The 22,891-nt window shown below is 40.4% G+C and overlaps 1 protein-coding gene across 7 annotated transcripts in view; it reads right to left on the reverse strand.

The window, feature by feature from the left end:
• BCAR3 (BCAR3 adaptor protein, NSP family member) overlaps positions 1-22,891 on the reverse strand; it is a 118,785-nt gene that overhangs the window by 988 nt on the left and 94,906 nt on the right. For 6 of the 7 annotated variants that reach the window (XM_076337764.1, XM_076337761.1, XM_076337758.1 and 3 more), the window contains 8 exons: positions 11,250-11,378; positions 9,654-10,096; positions 8,498-8,598; positions 6,024-6,664; positions 3,162-3,277; positions 2,121-2,292; positions 1,811-1,934; positions 764-976 (listed from right to left, as the gene is read on the reverse strand). In XM_076337764.1, the coding sequence (XP_076193879.1) occupies positions 764-976; positions 1,811-1,934; positions 2,121-2,292; positions 3,162-3,277; positions 6,024-6,664; positions 8,498-8,598; positions 9,654-10,096; positions 11,250-11,378 (1,939 nt within the window). Of the gene's footprint in view, positions 1-763; positions 977-1,810; positions 1,935-2,120; positions 2,293-3,161; positions 3,278-6,023; positions 6,665-8,497; positions 8,599-9,653; positions 10,097-11,249; positions 11,379-21,587; positions 21,848-22,891 lie in introns of those variants that run through there. The other variant, XM_076337762.1, reaches the window with a different exon arrangement.

The raw sequence follows: 22,891 nt of genomic DNA on the forward strand, positions 1-22,891 counted from the left end.
TTCAGAAGAAACGGCTTTTAAACTGTATTCCCCCAAAGAAGATAAGCTTTAGTGTGCTGGGTTCCTTTTGCACAATGGTTGTAACAAGCTAGTGAAAGTCCTTTCCACCTGTGACAGCCTAGTAGCACAGAAATGGCTCTAGGGACACTGGGACAGGCTAGCCTTTGCTCAGTTCTAATGGTCTAGAATTGTCCTTACAGCCTGACCTTAAATGTAGTTCCTGATGTATACATGCTGCCTGCAGAAATACATTTCTCTCCCCTCCCTTAACTTTTTCACTGCAGGTTTAATATGCAAAGTCACACTGTTAACATGTTGCTGCTCTCTGGCTGCAAGCAGTCAAGATCTCAGTGTTGCATCTTACGCTGCTGTAAAGAATCTTACTACGATGTGTGGCGTTTTATTTGCAAAAATCAGAGTAGGAATTTTAAACTGTACAGAAGAGAGGAAGTTCTCGGTCCTTGCTGTGCTTCTATTCGGTTGCTAGAAGGGTCAGCATATTAAGTAAGTTTAGCAAAATGTATGCTCTATTGCTTACTGGAGAAGTATAGTGACGAGTGATTTACTGTCTGCTTTTAAACAATATTGATGTTGTCCTCAGGCCAAGTTTCCTGCAGGACATTTGCTACTATCTCAGCTCCCACAAAAGAGCAGAAGAATTTCTCCCACTAACTTTGTGGCACGTAAGCGGAGACCTTATTCTTCAGACATAACCCACACATTCTGTTAACATGCAGCAGTTTCTCCTCCTCGTGCTCCCTACCTTCCAGCATCCGTTCTGCAGTCAAGCTGTACATTTCTGCGTTCTGCGCTATCCGACGAGCTGTGGCCAAGTGCTTGAGCATTATTTCGCAGCTTTGGTCACTGCTTTCCCACAGGTCCATGCCTTCAAAAATGACAGCTTGTCGCTCCATCAAGGTAACGAGAGGCATCAGCAGTGGCACTGTTACGTTGTTCTGTGGAGCACTGACGGCCTCTGGGAGAGAGAGTAACAAACAAACCGTATCATCAGACATTACAAAACCTGCTGATTGAAGGCGGCATTGTAACTGCAGTATTCTTTTCAAAGCTGGAAACTACTGTTTGTCTTCCATCTTTCAAAGTGGCACCTTACCTCAGGTACACCTGTCCTACCAGTTGCCAGTGAACTGGCTGGGGGAGAAGGCCAAGACAAATTAGTGTTGGAAAACTGTATTTGCTGCAGGAGAAGGCTCTGCTGCATTATTAGACAGCGGCACAGAGATTTGAAGCACATTTAAAATCTGGGTCATTCCAATAGATTCTGTGAGGTTGAAAAGTTTTCCTTCTCTACCTCTTCCCTTAGAGAAATGTTACCTCCCCTTTGGAGACTAGAGCTGCAAAGAATCTGATGCAGGAGCACCTGATGTGATCAGAGGAATGATCTGACTAACCCCTTCTTTGAGGATTCATCCTCCGATCCAATAGGCAAAGCAAATAAAAATCAAAATCTGCCAGAAGTAACTCTCCTGTGAGGAAGGAGGAGATTTTTTTTTCCTGTCTTTGAGGGAAGATGATGCAGAGTGCTTCAGTTTTAGCTCCACAAAGAGGGGAGTGGGGGTTTGGGCAGAATGTTACATCTGCACAGGTACATGCACACATACTGATGTTCGGCTGGCAGACCCTTTCCTTCTATTTCATTGTTGTCTTCTGCATTACACAAGTTCAGGTAGTCATTTTAACACACGATGCACAGCTGTCAAAACAGCAGCTGCCTCATCTCTCCCTCCACAGGAAATCGGTAGTGGGAGAGTTAAAAGGCTCAATAGAAACCAGGGTCGCTCATACTCACTATTCCACTCATCTTGTCCTTCATGCAAAGCTTTGCTAAATGGTTTGAGCTGTTTTTCATACATAATGGCAGTCTGGGTATAACGATGTCTTAGAGAGGTCCAGGTTTGTTCTAACCTAGTGACCTGTTCAAACAAAACAGAGAATACCCGTTACTGACTCATAGCAACTCACAGGAAGAGTACACTGCTAGTGATGAAGTTTCTGTCCTGAAGTGATCTCTCTAGTCTTGGAAGAAATTGCATAAATTAAACTAAATAAACCATCAAACAACTCCATGTTTTGGAACATAAAGATAAACAGATTTTTACCTGTGGCATTTCCAGTGCTTTCATAATGGCAGAAAATGCATATAAATCCCCCAGTGAGTCCTTCAGCTCCACTGCGACTTGGATGATCCTGTTTAATGTTGCTGCTCTATCTTCTAGATTTCCTGTGCAACCCAAGATATCCACAGCTATTCCTATTGCCATGGTATTGTGCCTGTAAGTGAAACAATTTATACCATGGGTTACAAATTTTTAAATTAATACATGTATACATTAATACATTATGCTCTACGTGTGTTCAGAGAAGATCAATTCAAAGGTACATTTCAATATCTTGGTGTGCCCAGCAAACTTACCCTTACCAACATCTTTGTAGCAAGAGCAGTAATGCCATTATATGGAATATATATACATTGGCTTTGAATGTGTGTTTTAATAAATCTAATAAATTTTCCTAAGATATTACTACTACACAAAACTCTGCTCATGCAATGAATGAACGAACACTTACTGGAAAATTGCCCCAATTCCCTTTGTCCTCCACACTCAAATCCTGGGCCCTTCCCCCTAAATTTCAGCAACCAAACTACTGAAATCTGAATTGGAGAAGCAGAAAAGCTAGGTGAGGGATAGAAGGCCCTGATTGTTCCCCCTTAACTTGTGCAGAGGTTTTACAGAAAGCTTTGCTGATTATTTTTTTTTTTTTACTTTACTAGATCCTCTAGCCTCTTCCCCAGTTGCAGAAGGCTACTGCCTTCAGTCTCTTCCGCAAACGCTTACCTGCTCAGCTAGATTATAGGTCCCCTGAACTTTAGTTTACCTGAGCTCTTAAAGGAGAGCTGAGGGTGTTCACCAGCTCTAAGGACCCTGCTTTCAATACAATTCCCCTTTCCCTGTATGACATGCGTGGAGTTGCCCCATGACCTTAAGGAATTTTTCCTATGCAAAAAGAAGTTCTATGCCACCTCACTAAATTATCTTCTGGGCACATAAATTCAGAAAACATGCAGGAAATGTAGAGTACAACGTAGCGATGACCTGATCTGGCAATTTGCCTTGGAAATGAGTAACAGGAACATTTACCTTTCAATTAGGTCAAGGCGCAGTTGATGTCCGTAAGGCAAGGTAATCAGTTCAAGACCAGAATTCACTCCCATCATCCTCCTCATCTCTTCAGAAACTTCTAGTATCCTCGCTACCTGTCAAGTGCAAAAATTTGTGCGTGAGTTTTGAAACTAACTTAACTTTTTAAAAAAAAAAAAACCCTAGCCACATAGAAGTCCTCCAGGTTAGTGCAGGGCATATAGAGCTAAGCGCACAGCATGCAACATTAGAATACAGTCATCTAAGAAAAACTTAATTAACATAGGCACATTCAGTGCCTTACACAAAAAGACCAACAAATTTTTTTTTTTGCATGATTCAACCATCAGAAAACATATAAAAGGTGTGACCAAAATGCTTTATCAAACTTCCGTCCTCCACTTCCAGAAAGATTCATCTGCAAGCTCCAGGAAACGCGGTGCTCTCTTGGCCTGATCCTTGTCAGGGTGGCACTGCTCTTTGGCCTTAAAGATGTACACGTTTGCTTCGCCGCCTTCATTGCTAAAAAGACGACTGCTCGGAGTGTTTTTGGATTACGCCACCGGGTCCTCATAAGGATTAACTGGTAAAAGGACTTTAAGGAAGACACTGACTGTTGTGTGCCTCATGAAGTCGGTATGTGAAAGCTGACACCCTCACCAATTTGTCTTTGCTTTTTAAACATGCAGTATTAGCTACCGATTATATCAATAACAATTATATATGCTAATTACAAGCAAAACCACATTAATATGATAATGTGAGACTATCTGCTGGTTTAAGGCCTGTATGTTGACACATTTACAAACCAATCTGCTATTTTCTGATACACCCATCAGCAGGCTTTCTTGGTTATGAAAAGATGAAACACAACAAGCCTCACTGGTACAAAATCTAGCACTAGAGAAACCTGTTTCACTCCTAGAGACGCAGGAGTGATACGAAGCCCCTGGAGACACACCGATTGCTACTCCTTCATCGCTAAAAGCCCTCTCAGGCACGCAAGTGGCAGATATTCACTCCATCACTTACCACATGGGTGCTTCTTTCATTATTAGAAATGCCATTATTTAAAAGGCAAACTGAGCTACTGATGACCTACGAACTTCAGCCTTATCACAGATCTCGGTACAAAGCATTTATTCTGGCCCTGTTCACGTGCCAATCTCATTGTGTCATGCAGTTCTTATCAGAGCAGTAGTATGCAACAAGTTACCAATGAATGACAGTCGTTGGCTCTCATCACTGCAAGATGAAGATAAAAGAGACTTCTCTGTGTCCCAGCTAGTTACTGTTCCTTCTCCAAAATCCAAAAATCTGTTTCTGTAACACACTCCGGTGACTCTTAATTCATTGTACAGGCTCCCACACTTCTAGCAGGCCAGTTTCCGTGGCCCCATTCCAAAGTTTATAGGATTTAAAATAAGGAGACTAATAATGAGCTAATTGAATATAATATATATGTGTAAAACCCCTTACTACTTCTCTAAGGCATGCATATCCTATGCCTTCAAGCAACATACTCTTGAACAATATATTAAAAGACATTCTGGTTATTGTTATTAGGTTGAAGGAGGAAAAGGTGAATTTTGGAACTAAAATGTTTGTTAAGAGAATGCTGTTACTACTCTTGGCACCATAGTAAAGAAGCCACAATCTATCGCTTCGGAAAAGACCAGGCAGTTGCGGCGCCGAGTTTTTCTGAGTCACCGTGTCTGCGTGAAGCCTCACTTAGCAGCAGCCAACGCTGCTACTGAGGAGAGAAGCTGTGTTTGCTGTTGGCAGGGACCCAGCAGCTGGCAGGCACTCACACACACTCATCCCACTGCTGCTCCAGCGAACTGCCCCCTTCCCAGGCCTACGGCGTGAATCAGTGCAGCAGCACTAGGAGAGTGCTACGGACACGCTGCTTCTGGAGCGCCACCATTCCCTTCTTGTCTGCAATGGTGTTGCCCAGTAAGTAGCCATGTGTGTTGCTTCTCAAGCTGCTCTTTAAAAAAAAAAAAAAGCAAACCACCAAAAACCAACAAGGCCCATGACACTTGGTTCCTGTAGCTGCTCTGTGGCAGGTACAGCACTCAGTCGTCCCAGCAAAGCGGTGCAGATTCAACTGCAGTTGCGTTTCTTTTATTACACAAAGTCACCATCTCGTAAGGAGATGACTTCTCCTGTCTTTCCGTATTTCTGATCCAATAGCTGACCTCCAAGCCCTGCCAGCTGAACAAAGTCTACATTGTGAAAAATAGTTGTGTTTTTACATCTTTCTAAACAATTCCACTAGCACTACAGTTCTCTCATAGGAGAGCAATGCACAAGTCCTGATAGCTATTTTCCCCCACCAGGTATCCAGCTGTTAAGACAGAGACTCAGACAAAGATTAGAAGAGCAGCTAGTTTTAGAAGTTCCACTGAACGTCTTATATTACGGCCAGCAGTGTGGCAACCAGGTAACGTCTGTCTACCATTTGCCCTTGCAAGCTAACTAGCTATTTCCCATCATGAGTACTTCTTTCCACAGTGGTTTACAGCATAGATAGCTCTTCCTCCAGTATAGAGGAAAGGCTGAATCACAGATATACAGCAACCGATAGGAGATTGAAAAGATGTATGGAACACTGAGAATTTCAGTCTAAAGTCAAGGATGGTGGGAGACCTTCAGTCCAAAGGGTTTGTTAACATTCTTGTTCTTCAAATGGAAAAAAACAAACAAACAAAAAACCCTAAAAATTCCTGCAAGCAAGTCAATACATTTATTATTCGCTGCAAATCTACCCATTAATCTTTTCAAATCAGTTCTTTAAAAAGTCTAAACTTGAACAATATAAAATAAAATGCAAGAAATACCGTTGTTATTTTTTTTTACCTTGCAGTCCATTCTAAGAATATGCTGTGCAATAATCTTTGGATTGTTGTTGGTGAAAAGCTCCTTAACTCTTCGTAACATTGATGTTTCCAATGGCTTGTTTTCAGGAGGAAGTAGTTTGGATTCAAAATCATTCGGTTTAAAACTAGACACCGTCTCAAAAACAGGTGCAGAAAAGATGCCGTCTTCTTCGGCCATCTCAGTTGAAGCTTCTAAAGGATCTGCAGAGTCCATTGTAGGGTCATCTTCCAGGATCAGATAGTTTGTTTCAGAGTTCCTGAATGAGTGTGTTCCCCTCTCCTTTCGTGTCAGGTGTTCCACATAGCTGGTTTTCTGACATAAATACTGTTTGGTTGCTGCAGGATCTCTGGCAGGGCTTAGTTCACAGTAGTGTCCTTCTGAACTGTGGGAAGCCAAAGGAGAATCTGGGGGCTTCATCAGGGGTGCTTTGCTGGGTTTAGGTGGAGGTTTCGGACAGAGCTGACTGTCTGATCCTCTAAGAGCTTCCCCTACTTGTGACTCAGAGGTGACTTTCTGAACAACTGTGGGGCTTAGAGAAGGTTCACTGCCTGTTCTAAACGCAGGAGAGCTTGGACAGGAGTCTGCATCTGCTTCAGGTAATCGAGATGGATGTCTTGAACCTGCAGAGGAAACCAGTAATTTAGAAGGCCAAAACGTATACAATTCCTGATGCCTATCCCAAGGTTCATCTCTTAATGCTATTTCCTGAGGAAAATATTGTCAGATCATGTCAATCATTTACTGACAAAAATGTATATGAAATTATATTTTGAGGAATGAGCTAGCCAGCAAATTCCATTCACTTGCTGATCCTCCCAAAATCCCAAATACACAGAACAGCTGCACCATAATATTATTCTGTGGTAATGCTGACAATAATTCCAGTCCCTGCTGCATACATAGGCTATACTGTCAGAGCTGGATAGTCTCCATGGCTTGGAATAGGAGGTTTCCTTGTAACCTGATCTAGGCTATAAAAACAGAGACTTCCAGCTACACCACATAAAAGATGAGTCATTTCTGAGAATGACAAGTTTGAGATGAAAGAAAAGCTTCCCAAAGTCAAGCCTGAACCTGCAACAAGGAATGGAAGGAATTAATTTCAGGGATGCTAATCTTTTTGCTGAACGGTAGCTGACTTGAAGAGCTGGAGAAACACATCCGTATACTTCTATGTATTTATGCCTCGTCCTGTACTCATTGCATATGCAAACCTCGGCATCCAATATAGGACTGAACCCCGTATCAGACATTCCCAATCTGCAGTTCTCAGTGCGTTTGCCGGTACCTACAGCAAAGCAGCCAGTTGCATCATGTGGGCTTTACTGCCTGTTTCCAGCTGGCTCTCAATTTATGCAGACAACAAAATCTGCAAAATCACAGCCTGTCACCACTCGTAAGCAGTATGACACCAGAACCTGCTTGGAGGACCCCATGACAAAATGCATAGCAGTACTCTTCAGGTTAACTGTTAGAGTACCAGAAGAAAAGTTTTTGCAGCCATGGATTGGAATAAGATCATCATAAATTCAATTACAGATGGACAGAAGCTTGGTTTATGAATGTCTGTCCATCCCACTAGTAAACACAGGAGCACACCCTTTCTATCAAAATACAGCCTCAATAAACAAATACTTAATATTATCTTTGTCTCGAGAAGTCTTTCCACAATAGGCACTATAAACTTTAAACAGACACTGTATCCAAAATGACTAGCAGCCTTGGAAGTCAAACAGTAGAATTTGTCCACATGGGACTAGATGCACCAGTGCAAGCTTCCTTACACAATATGTTAGTTTGGAAACAATTGCTTAAACCTCTGAAGAATCTGAGAAAGAAAAAGCTACAATCAACAACTGATCAAGTGTTGGTACCTTGGAGGAAGACAACGACAGTGGCCGTGGAACCAGACAGCAGCCAAGGTGTTGAGAGGAATGGAAAGCAAAAGGGATGGGGGGCGGGGAGAGAGAAGGACAGAACGGAGTACAAAAGCCGTAGTAGTGCTTTTCTCCTGGTGAGGAACACTACCACATCTGCATACTTTACCCTGAGAAAAAGCAGTTAACCGGGATTTCCATGAAACACCGCTTCTACTTAATAGACTTCTGTTAGAATGACATGAGTGAAACAAGTCAGTTCTTGTAAAGCACAAGCGAGCAAAGGTAATACTGTCAAAAAGGATATTAATGCCAACTGTAGCTGTCATTTTTTTGGTGTGGAAGCCTGCTGAGTTGTGTACTAAGGTACTCAACTATCTGGTGCATCGTAAAAAAAATACCTGTTCCAATGACTTAAAGAGCAAGCAGCATGCCAACACAGCTTACGCTGGCCATTAAATATAACTGTATGTACAGTACTCAGAACACTCAACAGTCTCACTTTGGTCTGAAGTGTAACAGACCACCTGGGCACACACAGATTCTAAGTGTGAAACATTTAATTACAACACATACCTATTAGCAGATAGCTCTCTGACTGGTGAGCCTTTAGAGGGAATCTTTTCTCCAGAACATGATCCAAACTAGCTGGCTGGCTACCACTTTTTTCTTTGTTTCTAGGGTAAAGAAAAATGCAAACAAAAACGTATCAATATATCCAACATGCTTAACATACATAACTAATTGTCAGAATATATCACAACCAGGGCAAGGATCATTAGCTTTCCACTGGGGCAGCTTACGAGAATAAAAGGTACTTCATGCTGTGGTGGCAGCAATGAAATGGGCTACAATATGTGTGACCCTGCAGCATTCATGAGGGCGTTTCTTTGAATGTTGAGACTTTTTAATGGAACATTCGATTTGGACACTGAAATTAGGATCCATTATCCCATACTTGGTATTTTTACTGCAGAAGTCAAATATGTAAAGAAAGACTTCTCTGGAGCAGCAGCAAGATTTTATTTTAATCCTTTGTCTTACACTAGTCAAGATTTGCCAGGTCACTGAAGAACAAGCTGCACTGCTGTTGTGCTTCCAGAGTCTACATTTGCTCTCTCTCTCTGTGGATTTCAAATGAATTATCCCTTCCCTCTCCCCAGTATGCATCAACTTGCAAATGGAGAACCAGAGCCAAAGCCATCACCATCTTTAAGCAGCTAGTGCCTTTGGAACTGCAGGCGTGCATCTTGTTTTTCCAAAGGTATGTTCAGAATCTGATTATTGCGCTCATTTACCAGTCTGCTAGAATTACTTTCTTTTGCTAGGCTAATCAAATGGCGTTCAGGAAGCACTACTTTGTCACTACTGTACTGCAAATATCAGGGGTAAGAGCCTCCCCATAAACCTGGGGCATGCTCTGGGTCACATGTTGAGTGAAGACTGTGTGCAGCCTTGCCGCTTTCATCATGGCTTCAGCCATCCCCGCTTATTTTGCCTCCTTAGCTTAAATTTTCTAAAGATCAAGCCCCATGACCACGAAGTAGTTGGCATCTTCTTAACAACATCAGGAATTTTCAAAAATCAGGCCCTAAAAAATCCTTTGCTAAAAATCAGCAAACCCTCAAGCCTAGTCTTCCATCTAAAATCAGAGTGAAAATTCACATCACTTACAGCAGGAGCTGACAGAGTTACCTCATTTCCCTCCATAAGGGCAGCAAAATTAAAGTACCTCAAAAGATTTCCTCTGGGTATGCTCTGCTCCGGGGATTGCATGCTGGACATACCAAGACTCAGCCTTTTTGCAGTTTCTGTTTTTCCTTCAGGGATACTCGGCTCTTTTTGTCGGACTGGAGTTACACCATACTTTTCTTCTAGACACCTGAGAGGCACAGTCCTGTTGATAGGCTGAAAAATAATTGCTCCGCTCTGCTTTGATATGGGTGTGCGATTTCCAACATAGTATCTAACTAAGCCGGGGATACTGTCGAAACTTTCAAGTTCAAACTGATACTGAACGCGGCAGTAGGCTTCATTGAGTCTTAGAACTGTTCTGTTGATTTTAAAATGCTGAGAGGTATTTTTCCACTGACAGGTAAGAACAAAGTTCCCAGGACTGGAGAGAGAATCCCTGATCAGAAAATCTCCATCTCTCTGAACTAGGCCTTCTGCCACCTTTGAGGAAAAAGAATTATACAAAAAAATACTTTCAGAATTAGAAAACAAGCAGTCAAACAACACATCCCAACAAAATATTCTTAAACATAGGACTTATTTCGGCTGCTCTGAGAGGACAGACAAAGCCAGAAATACAAAGCAAAGCATGAAGTCCGGTAGAAGAATGATGTCTCCAATTCTAAAATTAAGAGCTCATCCCACAGCAGGCATCTGGAGGGGCTTCTTGGAAAATGCCCAGCAGCCAGAAGCATGACCCACTTTCGTGTATATATTTCTTCTACTTTGCTAATAGAAAGTGAAGCATGAAGGGAAAGCAATGACTCTGGATTTTAAAGTACCTGAATAGACAGCCACACTGAAGTTCACAAGCCGTTACTACAGGACCCCAGAGATTGTCCTTTTGTTATTACCTTAAGTGACAGAAGCTTTCATTTTTTATTCTTTGTGAATACTGCATAGTACTAGGAAGTGTCAGAAAAATCCTGGTTTTCTGTTTTGAGTCAGCCCTTTTGTGTGTTAAGCTACGCATCTAACGGTTAATCTGAAGTGCAGCGTATGTGGCTGCTGTGCCTGCTCTCCTTACCCAGGTGAAGGGCAGCAGGCAGCTCGCAGCTCTGGTGAGAGCCGGGTACGCCCAGGAGGGAGGCCCGCAGGGGGAGCTCCAGGTGCTCTGGGAACCTACGCTCCAGCCCAACGACAGCTTTAACATACTTTTCACTACGATTGTAAGGATCAAAATTAAGTTATTGCACAGATTATTGTTGTGGGGGTTTTTTCCCTCCCCCAACCTCCAAGTGCAAGAAACAAAACGAACATTTTAACTTTGGTTAAGAATACGGAACCAAATTAATGTCAGTGTGTCTGAACAATATGTGGGGATAGTATTCCCATATAAAGCCTAAATTCCATTTCCACCTTTATTCAGTACACACAAATCCTGAAATATCTATATTTTCCACCAGTGTCTGCCCTGAATCCTTTCTCAGCCTCATTTTATGCCAAGCTGTGATAAATACCATAGCTTTCACACGAATAAGCATTATGTTTCTACTAAATTAATGCAGATATCAGAGACGTGTATAGTACTTTAGTGCAATTCTGCTTGTCTATAAAAGCTCAAAGCACATTTGGCAACGCAAAGACCACGTACCTGCCGAGGAATACGTCCATGGTACCAGGCATGGCTACGCAAGTCTTCACTGCTTAGCTGCAGTTCTTCCTCTAACTCCTTCTTCAGTTTTTCTGGGCTGTTGTCCATAACCTGCCGCTCCCTAGAAAACTGCAATAAAAGATTAAAAGCTTCAACTGTGCCAAGTTTAGTGATTAACATTTTACCTGGGTTATAACTTCCATCACATGATCTGCACCAGCCACTGGAATGCAGGTGCTGCTTTTAGCAGGCTGGCTTCGCTTTGCTCTCTAGACTGTATTTGCAAAATCCAGCATTCAGTGAGATAACGTGATTGTTATACACTGCACAGAACAGAGCAAAGTGTTCTGTCTGTACACCAAGCTAATAATGACACACCTACAAAGTCATTTCTCCTACTTCCTCTTCCCAATAAGAATTCTAGCTATACCCAAAAAAATGGAGCTGGACCCAAATGCCCTGCTCCAATATCTTCCTCCTGTTTAAACTTTGATTTTAAATTCAGATTCTTTCCCTCCCACCCCCTTTGAACCCATCCAATTAAGAACATTCCAAATGCATCAAGACAAGCTAACCTGGACATACATAGTTGTTCAGTATTTCTGTTGCGCTAAAAAAAAGTTTGCCAAGGTAAACTTTGGCAAAGAAGTAAGGGCTTACTTCTAATTGTCATTAAATCTGCATGTCCAAGATGTTCCCTCCTTAAGGGAAAAAAGCTCTTGCTGCCCCTTAGCACAAAAAGCATGAGATCTGCTTGGAGATATCTCCATCACCACTATACAACTACTATAACATTTTCTGGAAAATTTCAATCTTCGCCTCTTCTTGGAGTACAGCTTCCATGCTGGGCCACTCTGGCTCATTAGTCCTTCTTGGGAATGCAGTGTTGCTAACAAAGTAAGGTGCAGTATCTTCTCTAGCGAGTTGTCATGCACTCTTTCATAAGCACTCAGGGGAGGGAAGTTCTTTGGACTTCCTTACATTCTGCAAGAGCTGGGGACTCCAGCCCATCTTTAACGTTGCTGAAGAGTTTCAAAAGCCTAAAGATACCCAAGGGAAACAGGTTCATTGCAGGGAACATGTTCTACATCGACCAAAGAATCAGAGTATATACCCTCTCCTAAAAGAAAGTACATTTTAAAAAAGAGAGAGGGAGAGAGAGGGGGGCCTCCAGCTGGAGAGCAGACTAAAATGCAATTTTTTTTCCCTGAGTGCAGTATGGATTTTTTTTTTCTTAGCTTTGGATATGAGCCAAAGCTCACAGGTTCCCTTCACTGACACACTGCCGTAAATATGCAACACATGCGTTATTTAAAAAAAGGACTGGGAATGCTCGCCCACCAATCCTATTCTTTCCATGAACACTGCTCTCTCTAGCATTTTCTTCTGCATATTGAATACTCACAGCACCTAACAGTGGGAGCAGGTGGCATACACATTTAGCACTTCTTTCAACAATTCTTCCTGCAATTTCAAGCAGACTGAATTACAACAGATTACTAGACAGCAGATTTTTGGTGGAATAATGCCAGAAGAGGCATCCTGCTGCCAAGACTATTTAAACACGCTGGGAGCCCAGGGAAATTCTGAGATAAATTCTCCTCTTCTCTCTGCTTTTTGCAGAGAAAAGTAAGGCTTCTCTTAGACAAACACAAATGAGCATAGTAGCTTGTACAGGAAGGCAACAGATAAAAAAAACCTGGTAAAGAATCGCTTTTCACCTCAGTTTTGCTTCTGTGAACCGAAACAGGGTAGTATTTATCCATACAAACGTGGTTCAAAGTGGACAATTATTTTCAACAAGGAGTGTTGAAAGATGCACAAGCATGCTTTGTGCTTTTGTACAGTTAAGGTCTTTCACCAACTCCTCCCAAGCTTTACGAGAAGAAAAGTCTATGCAGGAACAAACCATGCCACAGAAGATGACCTTCGCTGGTCTTTTCACTGGTCACAAGTGCTCTTTCATAAAACCATGTACAACGTGAAGAGATTAAGTTACTGGGTGTAGAAAGAGTCACAGAAGAGGCTTGGTGAGGACTCAAGTCGAAAAGCATATCAAAGTATCAAAACATAGTCAAGTAAGGCCAAAAATCCCCCCTCTACTCCAAACCTCTGTGACCTGTCAGACTAACATAGCTAAAAGGACTAGTGGCACATGTCTGCCACCTTTATTTCCCAACTCAAATGGCTGGGTACCCATTTAAAGCTGACTGGCATTGATTCCAGAATTAACAGTTAACCATTTCATTGCCACATCTTACAGATTGATAGCAAGTATTATAGCATTTACAGAAGCTGAAGGTAGAGCGAAGAGCACACAAATTGAGAGTAGACTTTTCAAGAGCACCTTTCCCCTGACCGCGCAAGGAAGTGGCTGGAGAACTTTTAAAGTATCCCCTCCAACCTAAACACCCGCGTTCAGTTGTAATGCTATACAAATCTTTTACATTCATAGCTGTGTATTTTGCTGAAAGGAACTACTGCTTTTACGTGACCTGTATTTAAGTTTTTGAAAGATGCTTTTGATTGAATAGAGATCTTAAAGAACCCAAAACTACTGCACAAATTGTTACCATCATTCCCAAAGCATCTCACTGTATCTCAGTGGCAGGCAAAGCCACTGTAAATGGAACAGACTATAGCATACAAATGCAATAACTGAATTTGCTTAGGAGAGCTAGATTCTTAGCCAACAAAAAGAGCGTTAGGTCTTTGTGTATGGACTAATTTCATCCATTGTACTGACACAAATTATCTTAAAAAACCAGGCTGATCGAGTTACAGATACAGATGAATTACAAATACAGCAGAAAAACCTAGAATTTCTTCTGGTAGTGAAATGAATTTTTCACTACTCGAATGAACGTAATGAGACACACAGTGCACTTGAATTACATCTAGCAACACAACAAGAAAAACATTTAAGGAATCCAAACCAACTGAATTGTTAACATTCATGATTATTGGTTTGTTAAAAGTCCTCTCCACCATGGTCTACCACACTGAGCATACTCTGATTGCCAGAGGTCAGACATCTCCTGAGATGAAGCAAACATGCTTAAATAACCCTTATGCAACTCTGAACTTAGTGGAAGAACTCCTGCGGCTAGCACAAATCCCAAAATACACAGGGGGGAAACTGCCTAGGTAAGCAAGTTTAGCAATAGCATGTCTTCCTGGACAGTTTTTTGTTGGCTGAGACTGATTTCTTATACAACCTACATCCATTAAAGGAGAAGTGTGACCGATGAACTGTCTGTAATCATAGCAGCCTATGCCTTTCTATTCTAAACGCTATACCCAAGGCCTCCGGTCCTGCAAGAATCTCTGAACTTGCCATCACGCAAGTAAGGGCACAGCCTACACAAGCATGTTAGTCTGTAAATAAGAAAGAGTGTAAGCTTAGAACAGCATAATTAGCTACGTCAATGGACTTTCTTTTAAAAGAAAAGGTGACCTATTCCACACAACGTGACACAGATACTTCAGCCTCATTTCCCAATAGCACCCAAAAGTTAATGGACAGTAATGGTATGCTGTAAATTTGCACTAACTTTATACTGACAAACCTTCATTTAGTAGTATGTTCTCAGTGTATGCCTTTGTCTAAGACACTTTGTTGGCTCCTACCCAATGACAGAAAGAAACCTGAATTTATATTTACAGTTAGCTAGTGAAGTGGATGGTAAAAAGAAATTTAAAAAAAATCTAGGACAAAAATTAAAGACCTCAGCTCATTCTGCAACAAAACACGGTTGAAGCGACACAGGAAAGCTTCCAGTTTAAATTCTTTAAGATTTCCAAATAGTAACAATCCTGTCAGAGATGCCTGGAATATAAAAGCAAATCAAGTCAGCAGAGCTCTTTTCAAATACAAATGCTTTTCCTGACCTACAAAGAACTCACCCTAAGCATGTGCTTTCCAGAACTGTTTGTTCACATTTTAGTCACATTGTTTCCAGTCCTGGTGCTATTTTAAAATATTCCCGCCATGCTGAGTTTTTGTGAACAGGTCTTTAAAAGGAAAATACAAAACTATTTAGCAATACAATATTATCAAGCTCCAGCAAAAGCCCTCAATCCTACTTACATACCCAATGCAAAACATAGAGAGCCAAGAGTTTAGAAGGGGGAAAAAAACTTCCAGTCAGTACAGTTATTTTAGTGTTTTTAATAAATGCCACACAAGTTTATTATATTTCACAAAGGATTTCTACTTCAGGGCCATTAAAGTAAAAGCAGACTGTGCTTACAGATGTAACAAGCTACCCTTGATGTTACATATTATTTTACATTTTTTCAGGCAAATACTAATCTAGCGTACCAAAAACTGGAAAATATCAAAGTTTAAGGAAGTAAAATATCAAAATATGATCTTATTCAGGGTAAATTTAAAGAGGGCTTGACCTACCACAATATGCTGTACCTATGAAACTTGTGAACACATTTTAATGGGAATTTCTCACAATAACCTGTTGTTTGTGTATCCAGGGGGTTACTTTCATTAGAGTATTTGGCACCCTCCAAAGGAAACTCACTATATCAAGCTCTTGTGTCAACCATCCTAGCTGAATTTATCACATTAGATTAGAATAATTTTTAATTGTGCTGAATAATCTACGGTATGAGTTTGGTGGTAAACAAAATACAAGTCCCACAGTTATTTCTGTTGCCTACTGGCAGTGGATTCTTTCTCCAGTTCATACCTGCAACAACTCCAGTGAAGTACATGTACCAATGGAATACCAAAATAGCCGAGAGGAGAATCACACAGGTTTCCATATATATACCTAAAGTTGCATCTTATGTGTTCTAGCTTTTGTGGCTTACCTCAACTGTTATTAATTAATTCCTCTCTAAGGTGATCAAGTGTGTGTGTGTGTGTGGGGGGGGGGTTGTTTTGTTTTGTTTTTTAAACAGCTTGAATTATGAGGGAAAGACTTTCACTTTTTAGACACGGTTTGGAAGTGGTCCAAAATCTGTCACGTTAGATCATCTCCTTCAGTTCTGATAACGTGGAATTTCACGTCACCTCTCTTTGTATCCTTCTGGCAAAGTATTATTTACTTAAAGCACAGCCAAGCACTGTTACAGGTACATGACTAAAGGTGGCCACATTTCCATCCAATCTCAATTATTTCCTGGTGCTTTGCACAGCTCTGCCAGCTGATATTTAAATTAGCCCAACGGGCAGCCTTGGAACCACCTGATTTCCTATTGCCTTCAAGGTTTCAAGAAAAACAGAAAAAGAAAACATATTATTATTAGGGATAAATGAGAACAGCTCTGTGAAAACTGAAGTGTGATCTGATTCAGGAAATAAGTCAAGCCAGTACTTTTCCTAAACTTTTAATAAATGTACTGTACCTATCTAAATCAAAACTATTACAGCTTTCTCCCAAATCCGTCTTTTCTCCAACACTGGAGGCCTGCTACGTTTGCTTAAGTGCACCATGAACTCTGAACGACAACTTTCCGACCTTGTAAAATCACTAGGTCCTACAGAATCTCCAAATAAACGAGAGATGGGAGATACTTTGTGATTCAGCAAAACCTTAAATTTTGTGAGATTTACATAGCTTTTAGCTAAGTGGATAATTTAACAGAACGACCAATCAACAGAAAACACGGAGGGGATGCTGGGGCAGGGACAGGAAATACCAAGAGGGAAGACAAAGATGTGAAACAAGAAAGAAGGGAGGGGACGCACAGACACAGGACACTAAAAACATCTGGAAAAGTGAAAAATTAATGAAATTATTCTATTTCCAAACCACTGGAGAGCAATCAACTTGTTCATACAGAAAATGAATATTTTATTGTCAAAGTTCCAATTCTGGATTAAGATATACTTCACTGGCTGCAGAGATCCCTTAAGTCTCTAACCCTGTGCTCTTGTGATCCGGATCAGACTGCCTGTCTGGCACTATGAGTACAAGCATTTTAAAACATACAGTTACATCCATTTATAATATGTTTTAATTTTATTTATAATGAGTACAATGTATTTAATTTCACTTATAACTCTACTAATCGGCCACCAAAACCAACAGACTTGCACTAGGCATTTAAAAGAATACCCATGCAGAACCAGACTCTCCATCTTTAAAAACGTTCTTGTCGGTCCTTATTTTCTCCTGTACAAAAAAGTAGTATCATTGGCCAAGAACTTACAGAGTGACAAGAACATACAGACAGAGTTATTTCTGAAATAGTTATTTTGAGAAAGAACTAATGGGAAAAAGGGAGTTTCTAAATTCAGGAAACCATTTTCTGATTAACTTTGACATTTTGAGCTACAACTGTGGCAATGCTCTTCACAGGGGCAGTTTTCTCTTATCTTCCGGAGTGCACAAAGTTCACACGGGACTATAACAAGGGCTATGTTAAGTAATGGGAGGTACAAAATGGATGATAAAAGTCTCTTCACGTAGACGACTGCCAACTTCTGCAGGATTTTATTTTTATTTTCTAGTGGCTTATTGGTTGGTTGAGACATAGAACAAATAATATATAAGCTTTCGCCATGCCCAAGATACAGGAGAGAAATCTTGAATTAATCAGAGAGATGAATTAATACAGGAGGATGGCAATTTTGAAGCCACAAGATTTCTGTGTGCTTGTTTAGGTAACAGGTGACAACTTTTGAGGTTACTGATGAAGATAACAAATCACTATGAAAACATCCATCATGACTGTGACGGCTCTTTAAAAATCAAATAAACCCCATCGTGGGCATGTTCTCAGTCTGCCACTATGAACAACATAACCTGCCTGACATTCACAGAAAAGTGGCCATTTTTTATTAACTAATAAGCGAGATATTTGTTCGGGAGGAGGAAAATAAAAAAGGCTTTTAGTACCAAGTTCAGTCTAATGTTAACTGAAGGTAATTCTAGCGGACTCTGCATCCACCTTCCACTACAACACTACACCGATAACAATCCCTTAATTTTCTAGGTGACCACATTCAGAGGTAGGAGGACAGCCTCATTTCTGGAATATGGATCCCGATAAATCCTGAGTTTAGAGTTAGTCAAATCCTAATCTCCTCACTCAGTGGCCCCGAGGATTTTGACTACCAAATCTAAAGGATTTTAGAAGTTGGGTAGGTTTTTTTTGTTTTAATCTGAGAAATACCTAAATGAAAGGTATTACCAAGGAGTTAAATGCATAAATATCTACTGGAGAATGTGCCCATTCCCATCGAACAGGAATCGCTTACAGAGCACCAGTGCTCCTTCTGCTATCTATATATATACACGATAGAGGGTATACTGCAGTGAAAATTTGATAAAACTGTATAAAATTACCATGGGAAATTGAAAAAAAATTATATAGTATAAGACTCATCAAAACTCAAACTCAGCAGCAAGACAACGGGGAATCAAAGTTCAGGGAGCTATACAAAATCTCACATCATTTTGATAAGTCAGTCTTCTCCCGTCTGGCCCTCTCCAACAACAACAAATCTAACATCAAAAAGGCAGACCCATAATGCTGCATGGTGATGACTTGTAAAGTCGTGTTATCAAATCCAACTGCCTCCACATACATGCTGAAACTGGATACACGAAGCCCAAGGATGCCAGTGAAACAGATTTAGATCATCACATACTGAAGAAATATTAATTAAGATCTACTATCTATAAAAAGTGTTTGCAATTCATCCAAGATAAGAGATGGCACTTGCATGCTTAGTAGCTGCTTATAAAAGGCTTCTTACGCATGCCACATTCATAGCATTAGTACATTACCCAGTAATGAGCTAGATCAACGTGCTGGAAGTTTTAAAACTTGGCAGTCCTGATAATTTGAGTGGCTTTCCCCTTTTGCGCAGCTTCAGCTGAGGGTGAATCATAGTAGAGAATTAAGAATGAAAATACTTCAACTTCAAGGTCTTTCCCTCCGATCATGACAACCATACTAGCTAGAACTAAAAAAACCCTGTCTTCTGGCAAAGTTAACTTTATTAATTTAGACCTCTTCATTTTTTAAGTCACCGTTTATCACTGATTTAGTCTTAACTTAATTCTTAACTTCCAAAAAATGCAAAAATTGAAGAACAATATTTTGTCTTGGAAGTGGCGCAAGTCTAATTTAGAATTCTCTCTTCACTTTCTTTTTTTTAACCACAAACAAGGACCCCTTGCCTTGAAGTTTCCCTTTATTTTTCTCAAATGTAGAAGCTGACCTTAACTGTAAACAGCTATTAAAACCAAATGGGACTGTAAAAGATACCGACACATCATGACTGAAGAATGAGTTGATCCAAGTTCAGATCTTCTGCACTGATCATTATATTTTCTATTAATGTATGGGAAAACAAACCAAACATCTGCTATTGAGATCCTAATTTCACAGGCTAAAATTAAGTACAGCAAAACGTGAGTGCTCAAGTGCTGTGGTGTTTCCTGTGCTTTGATGGGACACAATGAGGCATCTGTGAGCTTGGCCACATACTGTTTTCAATTAAATTGGACAACATAATTACAATGAATTTATCTTGGTGCAGCAAAAAATCTGAATCTCTCAGAGGTAGCTGCAGACTTCAGCGTGCTTATTTATGGATCAATTTGGTATTTCATTACAATTGTAATTACTATTAAAACTAAGAATTAATCTCATCTAATTACACAAACTGATTTTGCTTTAAGTGGTATGTTTTCACAAACTAAGTAAGAAGACAACTTAGGCTCGGGTGTTCATACCATCCTAGGCACTTTGGCATTTCACGGAACGTACATCATTTGGCCCCAAGGTGCAGACCTTACCTGATTTGACCACCAGCTGTTTCTATACCTACAGCCACTTTCTCTTCAGCAAACGCACCCCAGTTTCCTACCATCAGAACTTCTTAAAATAGCAGTTCATCAGATTCAACTAATGCTAAATCTGCATGCTGGAACACATGCGTTCAAATCTATTTTAAATGCTGCAAATCTCTTTAAATAGAACCTTATTTTTGAAAGAGCCCAGCTGTAATTTGTCTCTACATAAAAGGTTTTATTTTTTACCCTCCATACAGCAAACACTATTAATGTTTCAGTTTCTCTAGAGACTATATGGATTAGACTAAATGGAAAGTTGCCATGACAACACTGCCGTTATTTTAGGTATTAGAAATTCATGCCAAGTTAAACAAAGGGCATGCATGGTCAAGAACAACAGTTTTAGAACTGTTCTGATAGCCAATAATAAAACCCAATGTCATTTTAAAAGTTTTAGAACAGAAGACTTAAGCCTTATGCTTAAAATTGGAATGAAAATGAAAATTAATTACAGTAACAGGAGAGCATCTTTAGCTCTCCATTCTGATGATAACTTCTGACATTTGTCCCAGTGAGAAAGAGAAGACAGCCTGATCAGAGTCACTTTTGTGTGCCCAAAAGACTGAGCCCCATGCCTCACTTTCAGAAATGGACAGTTAAAAGGCTAAATCACTAGAGGAGAGAGAAGGGGGCAGCGGCTCCCAAATTTTAAGTGCCTCCATCAAAGTTTGAAAGCCGACAGGCCAGAAGATAGCAACCTTCACATCCTTCCTCATTGCAAGTGCTCCAGAAAATCTATACACATTACACAGTGACTTACAGAGCTGATACTTTGTCATTCAGAGAAAATTCAAGCATAAATCTTAAATAAAATTATTTAAGAGCTTAGGTGTGGCTCGCAGATCTTCGGAAGTAGTTAGATACCCCACCTGATTACAGTTCAATTCCCAGGTCACTTAGACACTTCCATAAGTGTGGCTTGAAATGTTTATAAAGGCTTTTTCTTTGCATATAGTGCATATAGTGCATTTTTGCATGAAGCAAAAGATGTCCCTGCCCATGGCAGGAGGGTTGGACTAGATGATCTTTAAAAGGTTCCTTCCAACCCAAACCATTCTATGAGTATATGATTCTGTGTAGGTTGTAATTAAAAAAAAGTTCTAAAATAAAAGGACAAGTCCCAAATTGTCTGAAGTTTTTAAAAAACCTAAGCTTCTGAGCACAATAGCCTATGTTTTCAGCAAGTAGGTGAAAAAGTTAGGGAACCGAGTGGTCTGATCAGTTAAATTCTGAAAGCTTGAAATGTTGCAAAAATTCTCTTCAGCAAGTCCCAAACCAGGGCATTTTTAACTTAGTGCCTAAGCATAAAGACAGTCAGCTTCAGGCTCATAAAACTGAAAGCTGTTTAAGCTTCCCTCCAAGACAATGGTGAATTCTAAAGGTGTTCTTTATAACAGAAACATACTGTACCCAACCATTGTATAAAAACAAACACTTCTGAACAAAACCTAAAAGCATTACTGACTAGCACACGGTGTATTTACTGTTATTGAAAAAGGGCACCTACCTTGACTCTGATAATAGATTTACGATGATAAAAGCAGCAAAGTGCTGCAATCAGCATTTGAAAAACATTATAGTCCTTCGGCATTTTCAGTTCTGCTGTTTGTGGTTCCTCAAGACTAAGATAAACAGTCACTATTAGCAGTTTTCAGAGGTTTAGCAAGCTCTTTAGTATCACCCCGGCCTGCCAGAGCTGCTACACCCCCCTCTCACGTATCAGTCCAGGACACTTCCCACAGCTGAAGCAGATACTATCAATTCAGTGGCCGCTAGCACGCTTGCTTCCAGCATGCCATATAAAGTGCCAGAATCCTCATGTGATCCGTTTCACTCACCAGTGAAATCCTAGCTCCTCTCCCTTGGTATCCCCTGGCTCAGAGATGTATTTGAGCCACCAGCTCAAGGCAGACTTCTCTTCTTGATGAGATACAATACCTGACTGTCTCCCTGTGCTGATAAAGGCTTAATCAGTTGGCTCCAGCTCAATCATGCAATGTCTCTATCTGCATCATCAATAATATACATATAAAACAAAAAAACAAAGAGGAAAAGCAGCTGATTACTGTTTGACAACTGTTACTCTTCATACTCAAATAAGAATTACACCCTTAGAGCTTAGGTAACCAAGGAAATGGTATGTCTGTTTATTTTTAATTAGGAAGCTTCTGGCAAGCAGTCCTTGGAAAAAATAGCAAGAAACCAACACTGTCAGCATGGTCAGTATTAGCGGTGCAACCAAGGTACCTTTAGTATTTAAAGCCATCAGTGGACAGCTTTAGCTTGGTGACAGTCCCATGGGATTGTGCAAACTGCTAGAGAACGAAAGATCTGAATTCAAGAACACCTCTGATTTGGCAAAGTAAAAATAAACACACACACACAAAAAAAAAAGCAGCAGCTTTATTTATGCCTGTGATTCTATTCTCTTGGACGGCATAGTCCATAGCTTACTGACCAGTAAACCACTCATCAGCAAAGAATCTGTCCTACATACCTCAAGGCCATCTCAAGAACGAAGACAAATAACTTGGCTAATTATAATAGCTGTTAGAGACAAGACCTCACCTCCATAGCAGCCCAGTTAACAGACTTGGCGAAAGGAAACAAAATGCACTGGATTGAGGGGTACAAGAAAGCCCGTAACACTTAAAAAAGAGAAACTTTGAAGAGATCAGTCATTTATAACTTGGATGGCAAAAAGTCCAGAAGTCACAGATATTTCAGATCTCAGATTAGGAATAAGTTAGTCCCAAGGAGTGGTTAAAAGGAAGAGTTACTTGTCTTTTTCATCAGCAAGAAATACATTCC

Source organism: Aptenodytes patagonicus, chromosome 5 (assembly GCF_965638725.1).
Source record: "Aptenodytes patagonicus chromosome 5, bAptPat1.pri.cur, whole genome shotgun sequence".
NCBI classification, from domain to species: domain Eukaryota; kingdom Metazoa; phylum Chordata; class Aves; order Sphenisciformes; family Spheniscidae; genus Aptenodytes; species Aptenodytes patagonicus.